The following is a 27584-nucleotide window of genomic DNA, read 5'->3' as shown; positions in this document are numbered from 1 at the left end:
TTACCTCTTTAGGAGAGTCTGTTTTCTTTTTGCTTTTCCACCAAGTTTCTACCATAGCAGCAATAAAAGCCAAAATAACACCCAAAGCAAGAAAACCAAATGCTCCAGCAAAGTTTTGTAGATCCATGGGGCCTCCCTTTCCTTGCGTTTTAACATGACTTTGCAAATCACATTTCCCGGCTTTGGGCCACCACTTCTGCTTTAGTCCATCCAGTTCACCACTTTGCTCAAGTTCTAGAAGCCTGTATAAAAAATACAGAAGATAAGTTATTTGGGGACAATTGTTTGTAAGATTCATTCAATGCGTGATATGATTTGATCATTTACAAATGACAGCAACTTGCAATTATATAGCGCCTTTAAAGTAGAAAAACATCACAAAGCACTTCACACAAGAATTGACACCAAGTGAAAGAAGCAGATATTAGAAGGGGTTACTAACAGCTTGGACAGAGATAGTTTTTAAGGAGGGTTATAAAGAAGGAGAGAGAGGTGGAGAGGCAGAAAGGTTCATGCAAAGGTTCATACTAGGACTTAGAGCCTAGACAGCTGAAGGCACAGCCAACAATGCTGAGGCGGAGAGAGTCAGGAATGCACCAACGGCAGAATTCTTGGAGGGTTACAGTGCTGGAGGTTACAGAGATGGAGAGGGGTATGATTTGAACACGAGGATGAAAATTTTAAGTTGGAGGTTTGGGGGACCAGGAGCCTATATAGATCAGTGAGCACAGGGGTTTTGGATGAGCTGAGGTTTATCGACGGTGAAAGATGGGAGGCCATCCAGGAAGGGATTGGAATAGTCAAGTCCGTAAGTGACAAAGGCATGGATGAGGGCTTGAGCAGAAAATGGGCTGAGAAAGGGGTGGAGACGGGTGACTTTACAGTGGTAGAAGTTGGCGATCTTTGTGATGGAGAGGATAAGGGGTCGGAAGTTCAGCGCGGGGTCAAATAGGGCACTGATTCGGCTTCAACCTGAGGCAGCGGCTGGATAAGGGGTTGACTGTTGTAAGGGAACAGAGATTTTTGGTTGGCGGCCGGGGCGAAGACAATAGTTTTGGTCTTCTTAATGCTTAACTAGAGGAAATTGCGGCTGAAGGTCAGACAAGGAGGCTGACAACACAGAGGCAGTGGAGGTGTTGATAGAGGTGGTGGAAAGGTAGAACCGGGTGTCATCAGCGTTTTATTGTGTTATTTTTCTTGAAATGTCTGACCTTATTGCATTTTGCAGTGCCTTCATTGTTGCTGATGGAACTGGATGGTTTTATGTTTAATTTTAATTTACTATTGCATCAATCCTGCAACAACCCACCAATTAGTTTAATGAACACTTATTAAAAATAATCTATTGATATTATTTTCTTACTTACAAAAGATTCCTTTAAAGGTTTCAGAGTCCAGATCATTTTTGGTGATCAGGATTATTTTACGTAAAATAAGGAAAATGTAAACCTTTCTGCTGTTTTAATAATTCAGAACTTATAATGTGTTCTTGCAGTGAAATATACATTATGAGAAAAAAATCTAAGGAGTGCATTTGATCAAAAATTGGAAAAATGTTACAATGTTACACAAGTTTAAAATGTACAAAATATGCTGATATTCTTTGCAGGTGTTATAAATACAAATATTAAGTATACATATGAATCAAACAATAATTCAGTGACGCCCACATCCCATGAATGAATTTAAAAAAACAATATCTATTTAATTTAACACACATTATTTCATCTATTGAACACATATTTAATTTTCTTGAATGTTTTATTTCGATAATAATTTCATGTATTAAAAATGTATTTTAATAGTCGTTTATTTTCATTGTGATAATATTGATTTGTCTGGCTGAAAATATTTCCCCATGAGTTGTATAATCACCAGATATTAACCTGTATACTCATGGAGATATATGAAAAACTCTGCAATACAGGATAAATACCGTCAATATTGCAAGCTGTATAACAAGAAACTCAAAGTAATTTTTTTGATAAATGATGCAGTCTGCAGTTGACTTGATTGAGTGCATTTTCTCTCTTGTTTAAAAAATATATTCTGGTAATTTTACTCAGCTTTGATATGTTTGTCAAGAGGTCAAATACAGTCATCAAAAAGCTGCATTAATGAACTCCCTAGCTCACTTCTGCAAGTTAGAATGAAATCAATTTCAAACCTTATAGAGTTCCATTCCATCAGATACCAAATTAGACTTACCAGGATTTGGGTAAATTTTACTTTTGGCAAGATTCTGGAATAGTATGCTGGAGGATAGCAAGAGTGACTAACAAATCAAAACTAGATGAGTTCTAGCAAAGATTGTACAACTGAAATGTTTTTCCTTATCTTGGGCCCGATATTAGGAGGGAGGCGGGTTGGCAGCGGGGGGTCGACTGGGCGGGTGGGTAACGCGCCCAGTGAAATCGGGGTGCTCCGCACGCGATCGCAGCTTAATTGAAGGTACTTACCTTGGCTTCCGGGTTTCGTGCTGGAAAGCTGCGTAGCGGGCAGACTGCGCAGGTGTGTCATAGGCTGTCAGCTGGAGGAGCCCTATTTAAAGGGGCAGTCCTCCACTGACTGATGCTGCAGAAAATATGCAAAATTACAGCATGGAGCAGCCGAGGGGGGAAGGCTGCTCCCAAGTTCAATGATGCCTCACTCCAGATCTTACTGGATGGGGTGAGGAGGAGGAGGAGGACAGCGATCTTCTCCCCGGTGGACGAGAGGAAGTGGCCTGCCTCTGCCACCACGGAGGCCTGGCTCGAGGTGGCAGAGGAGGTCACCTGCACCACCAACATATCATGCACCTGCATAGAGTGCAGGAGGCACTTCAATAACCTAAGTAGGTCAGCCGAAATGAGTACACTTACTCATTCCCCTACACTCTGTCTGCCACATCACCACCCCCACCCCACATCTCCTTCTGCACTGCCAACACTACTCTATTACGTCACTCCTCACACCCACTCAAAGCTCATCCTCATCTTATCTGTACCTACTCACCTCGCCAGTACTCATCCCACCACTACCACTCAACCCAATCCTCATGCAATCTCATGGCTCTATCTCATACTCACCCTCTCATGCATCTCTTTTACGGTCAGCCTCACTCAGCCTGCCACTACCTGTGCTGCAGCCACAGGGCATGCATCACATATGTGCAGTAGGAAGCATAAGGCAAACGTGTTGTGAGCATGAAGGGGATGCACAAGGGTGTTTGAGGATTTGTCAAGGTTTTTACTTATATTTGATTTTTGATCAACTCACATTACATATTATATTGGCACCACTACTGCCACGTCTTTGCAAATCTTGTCTGGTTTGTGCAATAATGCCCTTTCCTGAGGATCACCATGAAGACCCACAACTGATGCCACCCATTGTGTCACTGCAGAGTGGGTGTAGGTGTATTTGCAGGGCTCTTTTGTGCAGACGACTGAGAGACGTCGGCGATGTCCCCGGTGGCACCCTGGAAGGCTGCGGAGGAGAAGTTGTTGAGGGCAGTGGTGACTTTGACAGCGACAGGTAAGAAGATGGTGCTTGGGCCAGCCGGGAGCAGCTCGGCATGAAGGAGGCTGCAGATGTCCACGACTACATGTCGAGTGACTCTGAGCCTCCGTGTGCACTGCTGCTCAATGAAGTCCAGGAAGCTGAGCCCCGGTCTGTGGACCCTGTGGTGAGGGTAGTGCCTTCTGTGACACATCTCTCTCTGCGGTTGCCCTCCCTCCTGCTGTGCAGGTGGATGTGTCACAGTGCTCTGTTGTGGAGCTCCACGTGTCAGAGGTGGACGGCGTGGCCGGCAAGGCTGGTGATGCTGTTCGCCCTCCAAGGAGGTCATGACTGCCGCTATGGCAGCCCCCATCCAGAAGATGTACGTTTGAGGGGGTCTGCAAGGTCGGTAAATGTGTCTGGACACCGGGGTAAGTGTGCAAGTTTGTGAATTTTATTGTTAGGAGGAGGGTGGTGGAGGCCAAACTTTGTCCCAAGTGACAGAGTGGCCTCCTGCAATGAGTGAGGGTCTCCCCCCCCGCCCCACCTGTCAAATGGACCTTTGCAGCTGCCACAGGCTGATAGCTACAACACGTCCATTTCAACTGGGAGTGTTTTCCCCAGTACGGGAAACAGTCTAGTTGAGATGAAAATCCCACTCCTCCTAAAATATCATGTCAATCAGGTCTGCTAACGAACTGAAGTACCTACTTAATTAGTTTAAGTGGCATCCCGCTGGCTTTAATTGCCGGCGGGAGTCCCGCATGCGGGGGCTGTGCGCGCATGTAAGCGCGTCACTGGGGAACCCGGAAGTGGGCAGGTTGGAGCCGAGCTCCGGACCCGCCCTGGGAATTCCTGATTTTCGGAGCACCCCCGCCACGAACCCGCTGGCTCGGGGGTCCGAAAATCGAGCCCCTTATCTTTCCTTATGCTGATGGATCTGCTGTGTATTTCCAGCATTTCTCTTTTTATTTCAGTTCCACCATTTGCATTTCTTTATATTTTCATGCATGACTGCAACTGATGTCTGAATCACGATAATCAGGTAGCAGCACTGACTGCAGACACTGTCACGAGCAGGCAATGGAACAATAACTAATTTAGTGATTGAGTAGTAGGGCTGTCTGTGATTGGTCTCAGTAACATAATAAACGGTTGGACTAAGTGATTATCTTCTGCAGTACAATTGTGGGAGTGGTAGTAGATTCTGGAGTGGGGTGGGCAAATAGAGAAACAAAACCAGTAAATGCTGGAAACACAGAGCAGGCCAGTCAGTAGTGAAGGGATTCGCAAAATTTCACATGTCTTCCCCACCCACCCCCACCCCCCTCCCCCCCCCGAAGATTTATTGGAGTTATTAAAGAAACCCTGGTGAGACTGTGTTTTAAAAAATCCAGGGTCTCTTAAAAGGCCTGCAGCATTCTCTAACAGCTTGGCAGGCTCCGTACTTCAGACAGGTTTCTTTGAACAATGCAGTTGCATTCACACCCTGAGGCAAGCCATCAACGTTGCCGGCCTACACATCAAAATTCGAGCAGAAGTGATCCCAGGACTAAAGGTAGCCCATCAAGGAACATTCGGAACAATGGAAAGCAGTTATGGAACAGATCAGTACAGGTACCGGCCATTAATGTAAATGGGCCAAGATTGGGACCCCTTTTGTCTCACGTTTTCACGCCCAAATCGGACAATGGAGCAAACTGATGAGGCGCGAAATTAACTGGGGGCATCCCAGAACCTCTCTCTCTTCGCCTTGGCTCAGTGTCCTGCTTGCCTGCTAGCAACCAAGAAGGAAGGCCGTCCAGTATACATCGCAACCACATGTCGAAGGCAGCAGCAGGACACAAGGGCCAGGCCTTTTCATCTGTTTCATGGTGAGCATTATTTTTTTTCTGGCCGCCACAAGACAACTTGGCTAGGTGTAAGAGTGGGAGTTAAAGGGGTATTGCTAAAATTGTGATTTTAGAATTTTCCCTCAATGTGTCCATTTCTTCCACCAGGTTAAGTGTAAGACTGTATTGCATCCATAGTGATTCCTTTTATCTTCTGTATAATACTGTTTAGCTTGTAGTTTTAGTTTTCTTATTAATAACCATTGGTTTTCCTTGCACCAATCCACTGGTCTGTTCGTCTGTCCTTATTACCACTCGATAAGTCCTGAGCTCAGAATTAGGAAGGGGAAAGTGATTCGAAACCGCACAGCGGGCAGGGCAGCTCAGGAAAAACATAACTGGCTGACCTACGATAAGCCCCGGAAACAAAACCCCCTTACAGTACCTGCGGGGGCAGGGGTGTGTGGGGGTCAAACAGTTGAAGCTTCGGGTTCATATCCTTCTTCAGAATTGAAAAGCATAGTAATCGAATCTGAAAAAAGGGGTGAGGGGATAAATGAGAGGAAGCATCAGTGGAATGATTCCTAAGTTTTCCATGTTTTCCATCTCTCCCATTTTCTTGCCTTAGGCTTCCTACTGTCTCGGGTACTCACACATTCTTAGTATTTCTTTAATGTTTCTTTCTGTTGCTTGACTGAGATGATTTGTTACATTATCCAACAATGATTCCATTGATACTTCCTCTCTCTTTATTTTTCCTTTCCTCTCCTCTTTTCTCATTCTATTAATATGCTTGTTTGTCTCTTATTTTTCAGTTCTGAGGAAAGGTCCAAGTCCAAAACATTGACAATCTAATCTCTCCATCGGTATTGACTGACCTGCTGTGTGCTTCCAGCTCTTTTGTTTCAGATTTCCAATATTTTGCTTTTTATTTGTATTGAGCAAATAGTAAGACTGATTGTGGGTGGTCTCTGCAGTTTGGGAAAAAGACAAACATATTTGCTCTGCTTTGATTTCTATCACTGGGAACTCCTGCTCTGTAGTGGCCACATTAAAAAGAAAATGGCAGCCCTGTATGTCTGGTGGATTTTTTTGGATCGAAATTATGCTTTTAATTGCCTTGTAATTATTTTTGATTTTTTTATGATAGGATCAAGCCTTCTATTTTCCCCTCGCCTGTGGCCAATGGGGAAGAGACAGTGTAAGAACTGCTTCGTCTTAGCCAGGACTCTGATACGGTGACTGTCAAGAAGCAAGCAAAAGGTCCGGTGACAATTCTTATTTTTTTCTTCCTCCTCACAAGTGACTCAGTAGATTTGGGAATTAAATTCATGTCTACCACCCTGGCATAAGGTACCAGTGCTCTAACGGGTCACCTTTATTTATGTTATGATGTGGAGATGCCGGTGATGGACTGGGGTTGACAATTGTAAACAATTTTACAACACCAAGTTATAGTCCAGCAATTTTATTTTAAATTCACAAGCTTGTGAATTTAAAATAAAATTGCTGGACTATAACTTGGTGTTGTAAAATTGTTTACAATTTATTTATGTTGCAAATGCATTTTCATTGACATTATGATGAAGTGTTGCAGCTTTCACACTTCCGAACAATTTAAATGCGCAGTTTAAACATGCATTTTGGGATACATTTACCTTGTGCTTCTGCAGGTTCAAAATTTCAAATTTAAACTAAATTATAAAACACTATACTTTTAACTTATTTCATATGGTATGTTGAAATTTGACAGTATGTTACATCAATCCATTGTTACATTCCTATCAATTATAAGCACCATGGTAAAGATCCATTATGAGTTCATAATGGGTGTAATTAGCACTCTGTACTTGGCATGCTGTCTGTAATGTTGTAATCTGCTGCCAATTGCGCTTCCAAAGTACCAGAACCTTCCTCTCTAATGGTAAAATATAAATTAACTATGGTACTGTCTTTCCTGTAGAGGGCAGACTATACTGCTTGCGAGAGCAGCATTTTTCACTCATATCACTAAACCTAAGGACACATCTTTGATGGTGTGCATTATGTATGTATTGTGTACATTCATTAAAATTATATATTATTTATCCAGCTCATCTATCGGATCACCTTATGCATATTTCTAGTATATCACATGGAAGTTTGTACGCTGCAGGAATGAAATCTCACAATAGTAATATTCCTAGTTGTATTTTATCCATTGCGGTATCTATAACAAATTTTAAGTGCTGGCAGAAATATTATTACCTGCACAAAATAGTAAATGCCAGTTCCCACACATTTAGATAAAAACTTTTTGCTTAGTTTGTTTTTCAAAATTAAATTCAGGACCTGAATTTTCCCTTTTGGGTCCTGTAATTAAATCTGGGTGTAAATATTGCTATTAAGTCGAGTGTAGATCTGGTGGAATTGACCTCATTCTAACACTGTTAAAACAGATAGAGAGGATGATTATAACTAACCTGTGCAGTATGGTGAACCCAGTAGAGGGGTTAGTATGTGACTTGGCATGTTAAGTAAATGGATTGACTAACCATGACCACCCTCTATAGAGCAGCCAATGAGTTGTGGGAATGATAGACTTTGAACTGCAATGAATGGAAAGTTTGACTGCAAGTGACCTCTGTATTGAGGAGAACAAAATTAAACAGTACAGAATGTTGGAAGAGTACTACAATGCAATATGTTGGAGCCATTTTCTTATCCCCAGGGCAGCAAAGGTGATTTGGAGCCAATACTTCAGTAAATGACATATCTTGGTCTGTCCTTTTCTAAAAAAAAAATCACATTTCTCTAAATGGACAAGTTACAGTCAATGGAGCAGGAATCTCAGCTCTGAATTTTAATGGGAGTTCTCCTGGTTTCCTGCCATAACATCAGTTAGAGATTGGTGGAACCCTGGAGAGATGGTGTAAATGAATGTTTATGCTGTTTAACTTGGCGTCCTGCCGATCTCCCACTGAAGTTACGGCGAGAGATCAGAAGAACCGCCCCCCCCCCCAGAAATTCAGCGCCCCCATTTTGACTATATGGTGGAAGTGTTTCTTTTAAATAAAATTTGCTTGCATTCATTTACCAAGCATATTCACCTGCTGTTATCTGCACTTTTTAAAGTTCCCTATAAATAAGAGTTCAAAATACAGATGAGCTTAATCACTGTACTGGTCTGCACCATTTTGTTTTTGCAGTTTGATTGCACAGGTTACCTTGCATTGAGTGTGACGGAAGAGGCAGTGAAGAAGAAAAATTTAATTTGTTAATGTCATGAGCACAAACCCTAATTTGGCATCATTGCGCAAGGCAAACTCAGTTTACACAGAATAAAGCAGTATGTACCAAAGGACAAATCATGGTCTGATCTATATAATTAAAGGCTTGCATCCAATGTGTTATCCATAGCATTACACTCTCGGAAGTATCATGCAAGGATCGGGCAAAAAAACACTGATTAGCTCAACCACTGTTAAGTTAACCTTGCTGATTGCCGCAAATATCCCACTGATTAAATGTGAACCAATTATTACACAGGTAAGAAAAGGTACTAATCAGCATTGAGCAAGCACCACAAAGCCCCGGAAACACAGCAACTAACAACAAAAAGAGCCAACTTTTTCAAACTGCTTCCAACTGTCATTTTTCTTCCTTACTCTGTACAGTCATACAACTAAAAACATTTCTAAAACAACAAACACATATAAAGAAAAACAAGGACGGTGTTGGGGAGGGAGGAGAAAATAATAAATAAAATAATTGCATCTTAAGCAAATGCTACAAATCTACTATGGAAAGTAAATAATGGAGAAGTAGAGGTTTTTGGGAAGTGTAAAGCGGTAAAGTGGTAAATAATTTTACAATTATCATATCTATGAGGTACTAAATCTTTCAGGATCAGCAAGGTGTATCATATGTTTACCTTGTCAGTTTTTTAATACTTTTAGTAAATTTATTGTATTATAATAAGAACATAGGAACAAGAGTAGGCCATTCAGCCAGCCCCTCGTGCCATCTCCACCATTTGATAAGATCATGGCTGATCTGTGATCTAACTCCATACACCTGCCTTTGGCCCATATCCCTTAATACCTTTGATTGCCAAAAAACTATCTATCTCAGATTTAAATTTAGCAATTGAGCTAGTATCAATTGCCGTTTGCAGAAGAGAGTTCCAAACTTCTACCACCCTTTGTGTGTAGAAATGTTTTCTAATCTCACTCCTGAAAGGTCTGGCTCTAATTTTTAGACTGTGCCCCCTACTCCTAGAATCCCCAACCAGCGGAAATAGTTTCTCCCTATCCACCCTATCTGTTCCCCTTAATATCTTATAAACTTCGATCAGATCACCCCTTAACCTTCGAAACTCTAGAGAATACAACCCCAATTTGTGTAATCAATGATGAACAAACTGCTGAGGCATTTCTCCGTAACCTCCTCCAGCCCTACATTCCTCCAATTCTGGCCTCTTGAGCAGCCACGATTTCCACACCCCACCATTGGTAGCCGTGCCTTCAGCTGCCTAGACCTTAAGTTCTGGAATTCCTTCCCTAACCTCTCCACCTCTCTCTCTCCTCCTTTAAAATGCTCCTGAAAACCTACCTCTTTGACCAAGCTTTTGGTCTTCTGTCTTAATATGTCTTTATGTAGGGCAGTGTCAAATTTTGTTTGATAACGCTCCTGTGAAGTGCCTTGGGACATTTTATTATGTTAAAGGCGCTATATAAATGCAAGCTGTTGTTGTTGTTGACTCCCATAATTTGAAGGGCTGCCTCCTCATGCTTCTATCTCTGTAGTTGTGGGCAGAAATCTCTTTTTAAAAAAACAGACAAAACATACACTTTCAGTATGTGGAAATAACCTACTAAGGTCAAGGAAAGTCTAGAAAATAAAAACAGAAAATGCTGGAGAAGCTCAACAAGTCAGGCAGCATCTGCGGAGAAAGAAACAGAGTTAATGTTTCAGGTCAAAGACCTTTTGTCAGAACTGGAAGATGTTTAGAGAGTTAAAGTTTTTAAGCAAGTACAGAGCCAGGGAAAGGGTGGGGGGAGGGAGGGGAGGGGAGGAAAGAACAAAAGGGAAGGTCTATGATAGGGTAGAGGGCACGAGTGATTAAATGACAAAAAAGGGATGATGGTGCAAGGCAAGGAAGGTGGTAATGGGACAGGTTAAGAAACAAAAGATTGATCAGGAGTAGCTGTAAATGACAGCAGCAGAACGATTACCTGCAATAGCTGACCGAAAAAATAGGAGCAGTGGTTATGATCTGAAGTTATTGAAATCAATGTTGAGTCCGGAAGGTTGTAAAGTGCCTAAAGGAAAGATGAGGTGCTGTTCCTTGAGCTTATGTTGAGCTTCATTGGAACAGTGTAAGAGGCCGAGGACAGAGTGGTCAGAGTAGGAGTGGGAAGGGTAATTAAAATGGCAAGCGACTGGCAGGTCAGGGTAATGCTTGCAGACAGAGCGGAGGTGTTCAGCAAAGCGATCACCCAGTCTGCATTTGGTCTCCCCATTGTAGAGGAGACTGCATTGTGTGCAGCAGATACAGTGTACTAAATTGAAAGATGCACAAATAAACCGCTGTTTCACCTGGAAGGAGTGATTGGGGCCCGGGACGGTGGGAAGGGAGGAGGTGAAGGGGCAGGTGTTGCATCTCCTGCACTCGCACGGGACGCGCCCTGGGGAGGAGAGCGGGTGTTGGGGGTGATGGAAGAGTGGACTAGGGTGGTCATGGAGGGATCAGTCCCTTCGGAATGCTGAAAGGGGAGTGGAGGGGAAGATGTGTTTGGTGATAGGATCGCGCTGGAGGTGGTGGAAATGGCAGAGGATGATAGGTTTAATGTGGAGGCTGGTGGGGTGGAAGGTGAGGACAAGTAGAACCCTATCATGGTTCTGAGAGGGAAGGGAAGGTGTGAGGGCAGAATTGCAGGAAATAGGATGGACAATGTCGAGGGCCCTGTCAACTACAGTGGAGGGGAATCCTCGTTTGAGGATAAAGGAAAACATATCAGAAGTACTGGTGTGGAAAGTGGTATCATCAGAACAGATGCGACGGAGACGGAGAAACTAGGAGAAGGGAATAGAGTCCTTACAGGAAGTGGGGTGGGAGGAAGTGTAATCAAGGTAGCTGTGGGAGTCGGTGGGCTTATAATAGATATTGGTTGACAGCCTATCCACAGAAATGGAGATAGAGAAGTTAAGGAAGGGAAGGGAAGAGTCGGAGATGGACCCTGTGAAAGCGAGGGAAGGGTGGAAATTGGAAACAAAGTTGATGAAATTTTCCAGTTTGGGGCGAGAGCAGGAAACGGCACCGATTCGGTCATCAATGTACAAGAAAAAAGAGGAGAGGGAGGGGACCTGAGTAGGACTGGAACAAGGAATGTTCCACGTATCCCATGAAAAGGCCGGCATAGCTAGGACCCATATGGGTTCCCATAACGACACCTTTTATTTGGAGGAAGTGAGTGGAGTCAAAGGAGCAGTTGTTCAACATAAGAACAAGTTCAGTCAGATGGAGGAGGTTGGTGGTGGATAAGGACTGGTTCAAGGAAGAAGCGGAGGGCCCGCAAGCCGTCCTCGTGGGGGTTGGAGGTGTAGAGGGACTGAACGTCCAAGGTGAAAAGGAGACGGTTAGGGCCGGGGAACTGGAAACTGTTAAAGTCTAGAAAATAGTGGCCATAGCATATTTAGATTCAATATAAGAAATTCAAAAGGAGAGAGTAAACAGTCAAAGATATAGAAAGTGGCTGAAAAAAATCCAATTTCAATGAGATCAAAGGGAACCAGCCCAGAAAAACTGGAAAGAAAGATTGGTAAAATAAGACAACAAACAAATATGGGAAACTTTCAAACAGGAGATGATTACATCGAGTTACATCGAAACTACAGCACAGAAACAGGCCATTTGGTCCAAATGATCTATGCCGGCATTTATGCTCTCCTCGAGCCTCCTCCCTCCCTACTATTCCTTTCTCCCTCATGTGTTTATCTAGCTTCCCCTTAAATGCATCTATGCTAATTGCCTCAACTACCCCTTGTGGTAGCGCGTTCCACATTCTTACCACTCTTTGGGTAAAGAAATTTCTCCTGAATTCACTATTGGATTATTAGCAACTATTTTATATTTATGACCTCTTGTTTTGGACTCCCCACAAGTGGAAACATTTTCTCCATGTCTACCCTATCAAACACTTTCATTATTTTAAAGACCTATATTAGGTCACCCCTCAGCCTTTGAAAACAGCCTTTCCTGATAAGTATATCCTCTCAGTTCTGGTGTCATCCTTGTGAATCGTTTTTGCACCCTCTCCAATGCCTCTATATCCTTCCTATAGTATGGAGACCAGAACTGTACACAGGGTGGTCTAACTAAGGTTCGATACAAGTTTAACATAACTTTTTTGCTTTTCAATTCTATCTCTCTAGAAACGAACCTCAGTGCTTGATTTGCCTTTCTTATGGCCTTACTAACCTGCGTCACTACTTTTAGTGATTTGTATATCTGTACCCCTAGATCCCTTTGCTCCTTTATCCCATTCAGACTCTTATTATGCAATTGGTATGTGGCCTTCTTATTCTTCCTACCAAAATGCACCACCTCACATTTATCTATATTAAAATTCATTTGCCAATTACACGCCCATTCTCTTAAGTTTATTAATATCTTCTTGCATTTTGACGCATTCTTCCTTTGTATTAACTACACCCCCCAATTTGGTGTCTTCTGCAAATTTTGAAATTGTGCTTACGATCCCAGAATCCAAATCGTTTATGTAAATTGTGAACAACAGTGATCCCAACACCGATCCCTGTGGAACACCACTTCCCACCTGTTGCCAACCTGAGTAGCTACCCTTAACCCCGACTCTCTGTTTTCTGTTTTGTAGCCAACTTGCTATCTATTCTGCTACATGTCCCCTGACTCCACATGCTCTGACCTTAGCCATGAGTCCACAATTAGAGAACAGACTAGACATTCCCACAATAAGTAGTGGTAGCGTAGCAAAAGCTGAAGTTCCTTGAATGAGTAGAGAAATTAAAGTTAAAATGAGACTAAAAAAGCAGCATATAAAAATATCTAGGGCTAATAATACAAAAACATTAAGTGGAGTATAGAAATTATAGAGTAGAAGCAAAAAGATTAGAAAGGCTAAGGAGAGGTATGAAGAAAGGCTGGCAGGTAACAAAGGGAAATAGTAAAAGACTTTATAGATACATAAAACATAAAAGATATGTCAAATAAATATGAAAAAAGTAATCTTATTAGAGAGGATGAAAAAATAGCAGAGACAATAAATGAGTACTTTGCCTCAGTTTTCACAGAAGAGCCTGGTTGTGGGAATTAAGGATGTAAGAGGAGGAGGTGGAGAAATTATTTAGGTTGATATAGATAAGTAAGTAATATTGAAAAAATTGGTGGAACTCAGTGTGGAAAAGGCACTGGGCCCTGATGGCATGAATCTCAAGAAAAGGTCTGAGCACAATCTTCCAAATATCCTTGGATATAGAGGTTGTGCCAGGCGACGGGAGGGCTGCCATTGTTGAATCTTTGTTCAAAAATGTAGAAACGAATAAACCAGTCAGGCTAACGGTGATATCAGGTAAGAACCCTTAATACAGGCAAAAATTAATTAAATTAATTAAATTTAATTTGCTAAAGCCATTAACATTTTATTAAATTTGCTAAATTTTCAAGAGATTCCTTAATCATATTATACATTACAAATTATTTGAATGATACATTTTAGATTAATGCTTAAAAAATCACAAACATGTACAGATAGGGAGACCATTCTGCCCATCTACCACATCCTGCTGAATGTATAGCTCCCGCATCAGAACATATAACTGGCTCCTGAATGATTCCAGAGTTTTGCTTTCACTACTCTGACCCTGAAGATTATGCCATTAATTATTCTTTGTGTGAAGAACTGTTTCTTGACATAAGTCCTGACCTTGTCACCTATCAATTTATACCCATGTCTCCTTTTTGAAGTTGTGGTTTAACTTAAAAAGTACTCTGGATTTACTTTTTTCCATTCTACTTAGAATCTTATATCATAAGATCTCAGGTCCCTTCTCATTTACCTCCTTTCAAGACTAAAAAGCCTGATTTTTTTATAGCCTATCCTTATGACTCAATCTAAGGGTCAGCCTCATGCCCCTTCGCTGAACTGCTCCACGGCTTGGGTGTTTCCCTTGTGTCTTTGCAATGGAATGGAAGGCAGTAGCTAAGATGTGGGCTAACCAAATAGTTTCAACATGACAGTCTCAGATTTATAGTTCACTGATTTGGCAATAATGCTTATTTTAATAGCTTTATTGGGTTCTGCACATTGATGCTGAGATTCCAATGGTTTGCTAGGATGTAAACCCAACTGGTCACTTTATAGGGAATAGGAATTTGGACTGGTTTTACTCCCCATTTATGTTTCGCCCTAAATTTCACTGGAAGTGAAGGAAGGTGTAAGATGCATCAGCTATACCTAAGGTGCAGCCATTCAAATGATGGGTTTAAGTCAGGGTAATATCATAAGTCCTAAATTCTGTCATTTATGCTCCAGGGTCCACCGATCTAACTTATGCTACTATAAAACAATGGTAACTTAGTAAAGCAGCTGAGGAAGGCTAATGCTAGGATTTTAAAGGTAAATTGTTGTGTTTCATTGTACTGTTAAATAGAGCCTCATAACTTTACTTCTGATTGGTATTTTTTTTAAAAATGCTCCTTATTTGTGAGGCTCCTAGCTTCATTCATGGAAGTATCCCTCAAGGTTGTTTCTTGTTTAGAGAATTTTGGTAAAATGAAGGGAAAGTCTGCAGAATGGTTCTCCCCATGAGGTTTTCATCTTTATGATTTAATTTTTAGAGGAGGTAAAGCAGATAATCCAAGAAACCAGCCTCAGAAAACAGCACTACGGAAGATTTGGACCCTCCTACAGATACCCAGTGAACAGTGATGAAAGGAATGTAAGATGTTGTATAAAGCTTTGGCACTATGATTTTCTAAGACAAGTAAAATTTGAGACAAAAAAAGGATGGGTGTGAGAATTTCCAAATTCATATGCCAAGTAAGAATTTTGGGTCCATCACCACCTCTAACAACTTACATTCCTGCATTAATATAGCACCTGTAAATATATATATTCATAGAAAAACATCCCAAGGTGCTTCACTGAAGGGTAATCAGACTAAGGAGCTTTTTCCCTTCGTTGAGGGTTCTATAACAAGGGGACATAGATTCAAGGTAAAAGGCGGGAGGTTTAGAGGGGATTTGAGAAAGAACTTTTTCACCCAGAGGGTGGTTGGAGTCTGGAACTCACTGTCTGAAAGGGTTGTGGAGTCAGGAACCCTCACAACATTCAAGAAGCATTTGGATGAGCACTTGAAATGCCATAGCATACAAGGCTACGGACCAAATGCTGGAATATGGGATTAGAGTAGACAGGGCTGATGGCCGGCGCGGACACGATGGGCCGAAGGGCCTCTATCCGTGCTGTATGACTCTATGACTCTATGACTCTAAAAGTGAATGCTAAACCAAAGGAGGAGCTATTAGGAGGGGTGACCAAAAGCTTGATCAAAGAGGTGGGTTTTAAGGAAAGTCTTGAAGAAGGAGCATGTATTTCATTGGTGCTTAAGCTCACAGGAACCTACAAGTTCATAAGGCTCTGACATTAGCTAACATTGTTTAAATCAGTCTTTCAGCAGCCATGATCTTATTTGTTGATCCTTACAACTAAGGCAGGAGCTCACCAAATACATATAACCATCTCTAGGACTAGGCCCCCTCCACTGGTTGCTTGCACAATTACATGATATATTTTTAAACATCGCAGGGAGGAAGTGTCCTGTGAGAAGTGCCCCAAATACCAAGCCCACTGCACTTTGTGCAATCTCTTGGTTTGGTTCAGGTTGGTCTGTGCCAGCAGTTTTATAAGTCTACTATTAGTTGTTGGTGCAATTTCAGTGGGTCACTATTAGTTCCTGGTGGAATCAAAGATACTTTCCATCTCTGGTTTCTCCATTTTCTCCTCTTCCCCACTATGAATATGAAAAAGGTCTAATGCCTGTTTCAGGCGTAGGCCCTGGACGCATAGTTTTTGCCTACATCAATATGATGGGCGGCGCACTTCCAACTTATAATGAGCGTGCGCTTTCTGCTCACCATATTGGAGACTTAGGCACCCATTTAGTCCCCGAAAAACGGCGTGGTGTCATCCAATTTTAGGCCAGTATGTCTAAAATACCTTTCTTCACTGCTGTTCTTTAGACTATTAGATGGAATACTAATATGTTTAGGAAAGCTCATGTTTCATGTGATCAGTGCTCTAAAATGTTACGGTTTTCAAATAGTTTTAACTGTCCATTTAGTTTTACTTGTAAGAAAATTCACTTTGCTCTCACAGTTTTTCCATTTTCTGGTATTACTTAAAACATGAAACACATTTAAAAATATAGGGGCTGAAAATCTGTGGTCTGCTCTCATCAGTTACACTGGGATCACACTGGATGGTGCCCTCTGGTGAACCTGCTGAAAGTCACTGGGGTCAGTGGGAAGGCACCTCACATACACGGGGTCGGCAGGCGCCTGTGCCACTACAGGAGCATCTCAGGCACCCACTTACCACATGCTGTCAGAAGCTAGTTGTCTGCCAGCCCCCCGTTGGGGGTCTTGTCTGACCCGGTGATGCGGGTCTCATGCGAGTTGGGGAAATGGAAATTTCCAGCATAGGGAGCATTCATCTCCAGCCCCCAGCTCCGTCCCCTCTAACATGGCTGGCCCTTACAAGACCAATCAGAAATTCCCAAATTAGGTCAAGACCTGGTATATCCTGGCCTTTTTCTGAGCCATTGCACTGAAGTTATGATTGGGGTCCAGTGGAACGGCCAATGAAATTCTGCGTCTTAATATCTGTTATTAGCAATATTTCAGATTCTGTAGTAGCTCAATTGGTGGGATGTATTCCTTCCCTTCATATCTGTCAAAAGCAAACTAAGAATGTGCATTGTTATTAGTGAACCTTATGCTGAGATTACTCTTCTGATGAAAAGAGCTAAAGATAGCTGGGCAATTAGCTGTCCCAGGTAAAGGAGAATCATAAAGGCTTCAGTTAAGTGATTTCCCAAGTAGACAGGAGATACTCTTCTTTTTGCACTTACATTATCCATAGTATGTGGAGAATATTTTTTATTACCTAAAATTGAGTAATCTATCATTTTTTTAATCCAATCTATGCTCTTGGAGGAAAAAAATCAACAAATCCATTGTGTATGCATTAACGACATTTATTTACAAGCAAACTAATGCACATTACTTCCGAAGGTATCAAATAGTTTCCACAAATAGCCCAGCAGTTACAACTTTTAAAAATCATTCCCGAGGTATCTGGGCAACAGTTGCTATGGTGTTTTAGACGCACAGCAAGAAGAAGCTTGAAAGAGAATGTTAGTAGATTGAAGGAAAGGGATGTATTATGTAAATAGAATTTCGGCTTGTGTTTGATTTTAATTCCTTCAGGGGCTGATAAAACGGGATGCAGTCGAGAAAACTGAAAGCCTTAATTTTATCTCATCATGTTAAGTTAAAAAGTTAAGACAAGGTCACCAAGTCAGTTAAAACTTGTTCACTAAGTAGGGTAAAACAACACAGAGTTCTCACTTGCTACCCTGCTATTTAAAACAAATTCCCCAATAATACCCATAAATGTAGGTGTGGTCTTACCTAGATTTTTTTCCTGAAAGTTTTATTTGCTGGCTTTTTCCTCTTTTTGCTAATTTCCTCTACAAATACCGACTCAATTATATACTAATTATGAAGGTTCTTACAGTTTGGATTATAAGGTAAATTACAGTACTAAGATTTAAAAAAAATGAAAGTAATTTACTGCAATTTGCTCAATGATCCTTAACATGGCAATTAAGTTGAAAGAAATTTCACTGTACTTCATCACTCTGACATTTAGCACTGAGACCCTTTCACTGTGAGCTCTAGCCAGGGAGACAAGCACATTAGATGTTTTGTGCCGATTTTAGTGAAATAAATCATAAAATAAAAGACACAAACTGCATATTAAATTAATCTACATAGTATTTCAAATATAAATTAGTAAGTACCTTCTAAATATGTTTACAAGTCAACAACTTGTTAAAACTGTTATATGTGTAGGTACATACAATTATTTACTCATCTATATGAAAATAACAAGGTGTTTAGTAATGATGGGGTAGATATCCCGTTTGCTATTTGTAGCAAAGAACACATTTACGATTTTACAATAAATAGCGAACAGAAGAAATTTTCCCCTGGTGTGTTTGTAATTTGTTCCTCAGCAGGAATACCCATCAATAATCAGAAATAATGAGGGTAAAATTTAACTTCAGCGGGGGTGCAAAATGGGCAGTTGTGGATCGGCCGCCCATTATACGACCGTTCAATTTTCCTTTCCATTGACTTCAATAGAAAGGAAATTCAGGAGGGGTGTATAACGGGTGGCCGATTTGCTACTGCTGCTGAAGTTGAAATTTACCCCAAAGACTTTTAAGCTCAAAAAAGGTTTTGGGAATATTACTTATAAGTTTACATTTAGTCGCTGTTAATTACTTCACTGGTGAAGTCATTAGACTTTCGTTAATTTACTTTTGAACCTATACTTAAGGACATAAGAAATTATGAACCAAGAAATTACCATTTGGTCCATCAAGCATCTTCCGTCCAGAGACTTGAGGTCAGAGAATCCTTGGCCTCACTACATCTTGACCTCCACTCCTGACCCCGCTGGAGTATCCGGAGTCAGGGTAGGGTCCTCTGCTTTAAATATTATCGGAGCGGGCTTGTGCCAGTATGGGTGATTCTTTGCAGAGCTTCACCCGTACTTCAGCCAAGTACCAGTCGCCATTGTAAGAGGGCCAATCAAATAAAATTGGAACAGACAACTGTGGGGTTTTTCAGGCCATGAACCCAGTGGGCATTACTTCCACAACTAAAATGACCCAGAAGCCATTTCTTCCTGGTGTCTAGATTGCTGGGTAGAAAAGAGGCAGGAGTCACGGGAATTCTGGTGAGGGAAGCCATCATGGGGGAGACCTCAAGACATCCCAAAGCAATTTACAGTCAATGAAGTACTTATGAAGTGTAGTCACTGTTGTAATGTAGGAAACATGACAGCCAATTAGTGCACAGCAAGGTCCCACAAACAGAAATTTGATAATGCCCAGATAATCTGTTCTAGTGATGTTGGATAGGGGATAAATATTGGCCAGGGTACCAGGGAGAAGCCTCCTGCTCTTCTTTGAAATATTGCCCTGGGACCCATCTGAGAGGGCAGAAGAGCCTCAGTTTAACATCTCATTTTAAAGATGGACACCCGACAGTGCAGTACTCAAGGTTCGGGGACTTGAACCCACAACCTTCTTATTCATAGGTAAGAGTGCTGCCACTGAGCCATAGCTAACCTATATTGTGGAACTGCAGCCAGGTTTAAATTAATTGGCTCTACACACCTCCCTACAATTGCTGTTCGGCTTGAAATACTGGTAAAGAAACTTTATTGCTTTGCTAAAACAAATGTTGGAAAATGCAAATTAGCATGACCAAATCCCAAATGAGACCTTGTGCGTACATTTCTATTTTCTGGAAGGTTGTAAATCAGTGAAAAAATTACCAATGGATGAATAATAATCCTTATATCCAAATGTTTTAAAAAATAGTTCTGCCTTCTTTTTTGGAACATATAAATGTCAAAGCATAATTAATACTGACCCTCCCGCACCAAACAAATACATCTTCTGCAATAATATCAGTTAGTATAGCATTTTACATATTTTACGCATCATTCAGGAAATACAACATATCGGCACACTTAATTGTTAGATACTTATTTTTAAAAACTAATAAGCTTGGGTGTAAGACTTAAAATTGGGCTGGATTTTGCTGTGAAAGTAACAGCGAGAATAACCCTTATTTGTGCGCAAATCGGTCAGCAACTTCCGGCGAGCAGCAATGCGCAGTTAAATGTGAAAATCCGGAAGTTGCTGTCCAAGATGCGCCGCTCCTCCGTAAGCTGTGCGGAAATGGCATCTCGCCGTCTGGCTCCCCCATTCAAATGTATCGTGTGGCGTGAAGTTCCTGTCCTGACGTCATAGAAAAGGACTAAACTAGCCAAAAAAGTTAGGGTTGTCCATTCCACCCTTTTAACGGTGTGATAACTCTTATTACATGTTATTACTGCTAAACAACCTCTCTGGCATTGAAAATTAACTTTTACAAGTGTGAAGTCTCATTCCTTCAGCTTTTAATTGTTGTTGGACATTTAAAAAAATAATTTTTAAAACTTTTTCTTTCTGTCTCTTTTATCTCTCTCTCTGAATCCAATCTTTCTTTCCCTCTCTTTATTTTGCTTTCTGTACCTGAATTGACATTGAATTCACTATTCTAACTTACACTTCCTGATTCAGACTCTGCGCTGCTCATTAACGATTCTTCAATTGGATTGGTTGAGGAGACACTCAGTTGTTTGCCCTGTTCACACAGGTCCGAGATGTCCTGTAGAGGGCACTGCGCTGTTTGGATCTCCCGCTGACAGCAACTTGCCGTGCAAAACCCCATGGATAGTCCATGGGCAAGTGCAAGTCTGACGATTGCCGTTGGTCCACTGCTCACAGCAAAATCTGGCCCAGTATTATTGAGCTCATCTGCATATTCTTAACTTTTGCATAGAACTGCTATAAGCACTATTAAAACTAATAACATTTGAAAAGTTGCATTATTAAGGATATTTGTAGAAATGTTACAAATTAATCCTTGGTATAATGCATATGGGTGTTTATCTTGCTTGGTTCAAATTCATGGGGCAGAGAACCACATGGTGCCATCCCACAGCTGCATTCAAGCAAAATAGCATCTCCTGATAATCACCATCTTTGGAGATCATAATTTTTCAGCAGACATATAGGTATGGAATAAATAAAAAGGTAAAATAATCTCCAGGTCATTGATGCCAGAGCTACCCCCAGCACAAAGTCAGTGCATAGTTTGGTAGTTGCATAGATTCATAGAGATTGGAAGCTGCCATTTCACCCATTGTGCCAGAGCTAATTTTTCAACTGAATTTATCTATTCTAATCAATTTCCCCGTCCTTTCCTCATAATACTCTTTTTGAATACCTATCCAAATTAACCAGAAACTTAACTGGACCAGCCGTATAAATACTGTGGCTACAAGAGCAGGTCAGAGGCTGGGTATTCTGTGATGAGTGACTCTCCTCCTGACTCCCCAAAGCCTTTCCACCATCTACAAGGCACAAGTCAGGATTGTGATGGAATACTCTCCACTTGCCTGGATGAGTGCAGCTCCAATAACACTCAAGAAGCTCGACACCATCCAAGACAAAGCAGCCCGCTTGATTGGCACCCCATCCACCACCCTAAACATTCACTCCCTTCACCACCGATGCACTGTGGCTGCAGTGTGTACCATCCACAGGATGCACTGCAGCAACTCGCCAAGGCTTCTTCGACAGCACCTCCCAAACTCGCGACCTCTACTACCTAGAAGGACAAGAGCAGCAGGTACATGGGAACAACACCACCTGCAAGTTACCCTCCAAGTCACACACCATCCTGACTTGGAAATATATCACCGTTCCTTCATCGTCGCTGGGTCAAAATCCTGGAACTCCCTTCCTAACAGCACTGTAGGAGAACCTTCACCACACGGACTGCAGCGGTTCAAGAAGGCAGCTCACCACCACCTTCTCAAGGGCAATTAGGGATGGGCAATAAATGCCGGCCTTGCCAGCGACACCCACATCCCATGAACGAATTTTTAAAAAATCAATTTGAAATGATATTATAGTTTCTGTCTCAATAACCACTGTGATAAAGCAATCCATGTACCCTCCATATGAAAAAAACTTTAAATTTCCCGCTTTGTTCTTCTAGTGATAATCCTCAGTCTATGCTCCTTGCTATCGATTTGAGAACCCAGTGGACACAATCTTTCACTGTTTACTCTTTCAAAACCTTTCATAATTTTGAAAACCTCTATGAGGTCCTCCCTTAAACTTCTCTGTTCCAATAAAAAAGCCACAATGTTTCAAGCCTTTCTTCATAACTAAACTCTCTCATTCCCAGTATCTTTCCACAGAATGTCCATTGTACCGTTCCATGGCTTAATATCCTTTCTATAATGGGGTGCCCAGAACTGCATGAAATACTCCAAATGTAACCTGAACAATATCTTGTAGAAATTCAATATCACTCCCTTGCTTTTATATTCAATGCCCTATCTATAAAATCCAGAATCCTGTCTGCCTTCTTAATAATCTTTTCTGCCTGCACTCCCACCCACCTTTCAAAGGGAAGAAAGTTATTATTTATTGCCCATCCAGTATTAGCGCTAGTAGTTATGTTCAATTTATGTTAACGATATTGCAGGAAGGGCAGGATTTTTTCCTTTATGCTGGTAACGATGATAGTCTCTACCGTGGGATAAAACAGAATGTTGAAATTCAAAAAAAACACCCTGAATTTATTTAATTTTTCCTTCATTTCTCCTGTGCTCTGGATACATAAAGATCTGGGGGATGTGTTATGTTAGATCTTTCCTGTAATAAGATTGAGCAAAAACATCTTGAATACAGAGAAAAAATATAGTCTAGTTCACTTAATAAAACCTGTTAAGTAAACTTAAGTTTTTTGAGTCATTTTTTCTGTGTAGCCCCAACATCAATTCACTGGATTTACGCCATCTTCCTTGATTAATACGACCTGATGATCCAAGCTTGTGGAAATCTCCATAAACATTATTAATGCCAATTTTTAATGGTTTTTTTGGGAGGTGAGCTTGAGTCAAGTGTTTAACTAATAACCTCATCCCTATTTGTTCACCCTGTTGCTCATATATGACCTGGAATTAAAAAAATGAGAATGTTCCTTGGTAAAGTTGTTGTGAATGCCACCTGGCAGCTGAAACGGAGATAGAAATTGAGTCTTCCCATGGTAAATTTGAACCACCTGGTATTGTAACTGCTACATACTCATTTTCATGATTACCACAACAAAAATAAATATAGTGGGGGAAGAATTGGATAGAAGCCATTTTTGGGTGTAGGTAGTGTGATGCGCTATTACCCTGCGCAGGCAGGACACAAGTTTCGGCCCACCCGAGGACTTACCTGCAATCAGCGTTCCATTCCGGGCCTTGCACGTGGAATCAATGCAGTTTGCACTTTCCACCATGGGGGGAGCTCAATCTCTTAAAGGGAGGATGTTTGTTAGAAATCTCTTAAAGGTAGCTGGTACCTGTTATTTGCTGAAAATAAAAGCCTACTATCTGCACGGAGTCTGAACGGAGATCAGATATCACACATGTAAAACACAGATGCAGATCCCATCCCTATGTTTACACACTGAAGAGTTATGTTAAAACATTGAATAAAGGTTGCACACTACTAAATCCCACATCCTCCAATCTGCACGCCAGACCTCACCAATCTGCCGATCTGAGTTGGTACCAGGCCTGCGAGAGTGCATGCACCAAGGTTTTCTGCTGATGCACTAGAGACCTTGGTGCAAGAGGTGGACAGAAGGAGGACATCTTATATCTGAGGGGGGGAGGGGGCGGCAAGAGGCCCGCCAGACATATATCGAAAAGGCAGTGGGAGACGAAGTCAATGCCAGACGCACAGCATCATGAACATGGGTGCAGTGCAGGAAGAAGTTCAATGCTTTGACACGAGTGATCAAGGTGAGTGAGGTCAACTGTCAAGTGGTGTCTCCTACCAATTGCACCACGCACTACACCCCCCATCACCCACATACCAATAAACTCTTTCCATCAGTACTCAACTCTTCCAACCAAATGCTTCCTTTTACCCTTACACATTATCACTGTTGCAAGCCGCCCACCCACAACTCACAGGCCACACATCTGACAGCTATTCAACCATGACAGGCACATCACCCAGACACACGTCCCGCTTTCTTGCGAGAGAAGGTGGTGCATATCAGGAGGCAGCAAGTGGCAGTGGCATTTAGCCCCTCGAGACTGTTTCGCCATTCAATGAGATCATGGTTAATCTGTGACCTCACTCCGTATACCCGCCTTAGCCCCATATCCCTTAATACCCTTGATTCACAGAAATCTATCAGTCTCAGATTTAACATTCACAAGTGAGCTAGCATCAACTGCCGTCTGCAGAAGAGCATTCCAAACGTGTCTCACCCTTTGCGTGTAGAAGCATTTCCTAACTTCAGTCCTGCACGTCCTGGCTCTAAATGTTAGGCTATGTTCCTGCGTCGTGGTATTCAAGTGTAGGAGACCTCCAAAAACAGTTGTAAATGTCTGGGCAGCCAGTAGCAATAATACAGCCACTAACCTGTAAATCCTGCATGGTCCCTTTAAATAGCACTGGTAGGGGGTCCTCCAGGCACTCTAAGACACGTTGAGATGGTCGGGGTTAAGACTGTGCGTTAAGTCCCAAAATGGTGTCTATCACTTTAATTTAGCGTTGCACACTGATTGAAGCCATTTTCTCCCCACTTTACATGATTCCAGCGTTCGTTATCTGCACCTGCGCTAACTCCTATACCAAGATGGCATCCGGCGCACGTCACGCAGGAAATGTACGTGCGCATCCAAGATGCCACCTTGGATGTCAAAGAGGCGGTGTAGCACCGAAACAACGGGCGCTACACGGCCCAATTTAGTGCCCAGTGTGTGTTGCATAACACATAAGTTGAGTAGCACCACACCTAGTTTAAATAATTAAAACTACAGTTTTTATTTAAATGGGAAGATACCAACAAACTATAGTTACTACAGTAAACTATAAGTACTCTTTGGACACCAAGATGTGCACCACAATTTTCAAAATCATTGAATTCGATAATATAAGCAGCATACCTGTGTGAAAAAATGTCCCTGTAAGGGCTGCCATCTTGGAGAGCAATGCCATAACCTCTATCGACTTTAGAATTCCTTGCTGTGACAAAGGCGCAGTCTGGTTCATTCTCTGCAACATATTCTAGTGCTGCAACATCCCAGATGAATGCATAATTTCCAGTCTTTACCTTAAAATATGGAAGTGTGTTACTATGTGGCTTACACAAACACTAGTTCTATTTTTAGTTTTCACAAACATATGCAACATGAAGTATTAGCTGAATCAATCAATCAATATATTTTAATTACACACAAATATATTACAATAAGTTGTTGATTACAATAAGTTGTTTAAAATTTATAGTTCATAACTAATTTTCAAATTAGACTAATGCAAAGTGTATAAACTGGTAGAGAGAATGACATTTACATATTTTGCAAGACAGTTTACAATATTTAATGCATCAAGTGTGTGATGATGTAATAAAGAGATTCATATGTATAGTTTGTAAATGTATTTTTTAAAAACAAATGATTGTAGAGCAAACTACTTTGACTGGTGGTTAACATTTTTTACTATACTTTTTCTACAAAACTCAGCAGCATAGCTTTAAAATGGAGAATCTAGGTAACACAATTGGCTACATTATTAGCCTTAGTTACTAATCTATATATCTGAGAAGTTAGATTCTAGCAAAGCAAAAACAAAATCTGTTCTCACTAATGGCTGTGGTGAGACACGAGTGAACTAAGGTATGGTATGGCAATCTCTGGGATAAATTTAATTAGTATTACATCTTTGTTGCTTTCCATTAGTTCCACTATGATATTACATTACATAATTTTTACAGCACCAAAACACTCCATCCGGCCCAACAGGACTATGCCGGTGTTTATGCTTCACACGAGCCTCCTCCCACCTTACTTCACCTCACCCCTATCAACATATCCTTCTAGTCTTTTCTCTGTCATGTACTCACCTAGCATCCCCTTAACTGCATCTATGCTATTCATCTCAACTACTCCATGTGGTAGCAAGTTCCACATTCTAATCACTCTCTGAGCAAAGAAGCTTCTCCTGAATTCCTTATTGGATTTATTAATGACTATCTTATGTTTATGGTCCTAGTTTTGGACTCCCCACAAGTGGAAACATCGTCTCTACATCTACCATATCGAACCCCTTCATAATTTTAAAGGCCATTATCAGGTCACCTCTTAGCCTTTTCTTTTCTAGAGAAAAGAGTCCTAACCTGTTCAGTCTTTCCTGATATTAATGCAATTTGGTCATATTCAACTCTAGGCTACATTTTGATTCCTTTGCAATTAGGAGCACAAACAGAATTTTTCAATACATTACCATTAGGATATAAGAACATATGAAATGAAATAAGGTCACTTGACTTATCAAATTTCTCCTTTCCAACAGAACATGTACACTAGTACTGTCATGAGCCCTCTCTAATTTACTTAAACTCTTGAGTGAGGTGAATAACCGTGAGTAGTGAATTAAAAATTAACAGATATAAATCTAACATAACACTCTACATTAATGAACATGGACTAATTCCATGACACACAATAAGTGCTCATGATGCCTGTTGGGATCAAAACACCAAACTTCATATTTCAAAAGGATTTGATCATATACGTCTACATTTATTGATGCAGTTTTAAATGACATTCAGATATCCTGTTCGACAAATCCAAGTTTTATATATATATTTTAAAATCTTGCACATGGTGCACATTTCCTATTTCATGGTACACAATTTATAATAAATAAATCTTATTTAAATATATCAATATTTTTTAATGGGAAAACCCTGGTCTGGATTCTCCTTCGGTTGGTGGGTTTGTGGCAGAATAGTCCTAGCATTTACCAACGTGAAACTGTCACTAATCCAGCGCAATTTCCTCCCAGAACCCTCATTAGCCATGCAGGGCAGTTGGGAGGACAGAAAAACACCCTTCGTGAGCTTACCTCTGTTGAGAAGAAGAGAAATATAGTTTGAAATAAAGAGCAACATCACTTTCAGCAAGATGGCAGTAGGAGCAGCAACTTCTCAGGGGTGTCAGCAACTGGCCCCCAGATTTTCCAATGCATCCATGGAGGTGCTGCTGGCAGAAGTGAGGTCCAGGATGGACTGACTGATGGGCTCTAAGGGCAGGATGCCTCTAAAAAGAGTGGTGCAGGCTGTCTGAAGGAATCATGCAGCACTCCCTCGGTAATCATAGGGTGTCACCCTAAATTACGAGCTCAAATCCTGGTGTGGGGCCTGAACCCACAACCATTTATTGCAAGAGATGAGAGTGCTGGCAACAAAGCAATGATTTCACTTGCATTTGCAAATGTTTACATTTACAATCCATAAGTACATGTAATGCTAGCATG

The 27584-nt window shown here is 41.3% G+C and overlaps 1 protein-coding gene across 3 annotated transcripts in view; it reads right to left on the bottom strand.

Moving 5' to 3' along the window:
* Positions 1 to 27584, bottom strand: part of LOC137332471 (glutamate receptor ionotropic, delta-2-like) — a 366170-nt gene that overhangs the window by 5909 nt on the left and 332677 nt on the right. For all 3 annotated transcript variants that reach the window (XM_067996343.1, XM_067996344.1, XM_067996345.1), the window contains exons 14-15: positions 25211 to 25377; positions 5 to 242 (exon numbers count right to left, since the gene is read on the bottom strand). In XM_067996343.1, the coding sequence (XP_067852444.1) occupies positions 5 to 242; positions 25211 to 25377 (405 nt within the window). The remainder of the gene's footprint in view (positions 1 to 4; positions 243 to 25210; positions 25378 to 27584) is intronic.

This window comes from Heptranchias perlo, chromosome 14 (genome assembly GCF_035084215.1).
Source record: "Heptranchias perlo isolate sHepPer1 chromosome 14, sHepPer1.hap1, whole genome shotgun sequence".
Lineage (NCBI taxonomy): Eukaryota > Metazoa > Chordata > Chondrichthyes > Hexanchiformes > Hexanchidae > Heptranchias > Heptranchias perlo.
This window is presented reverse-complemented; position numbering and strand designations above follow the sequence as displayed.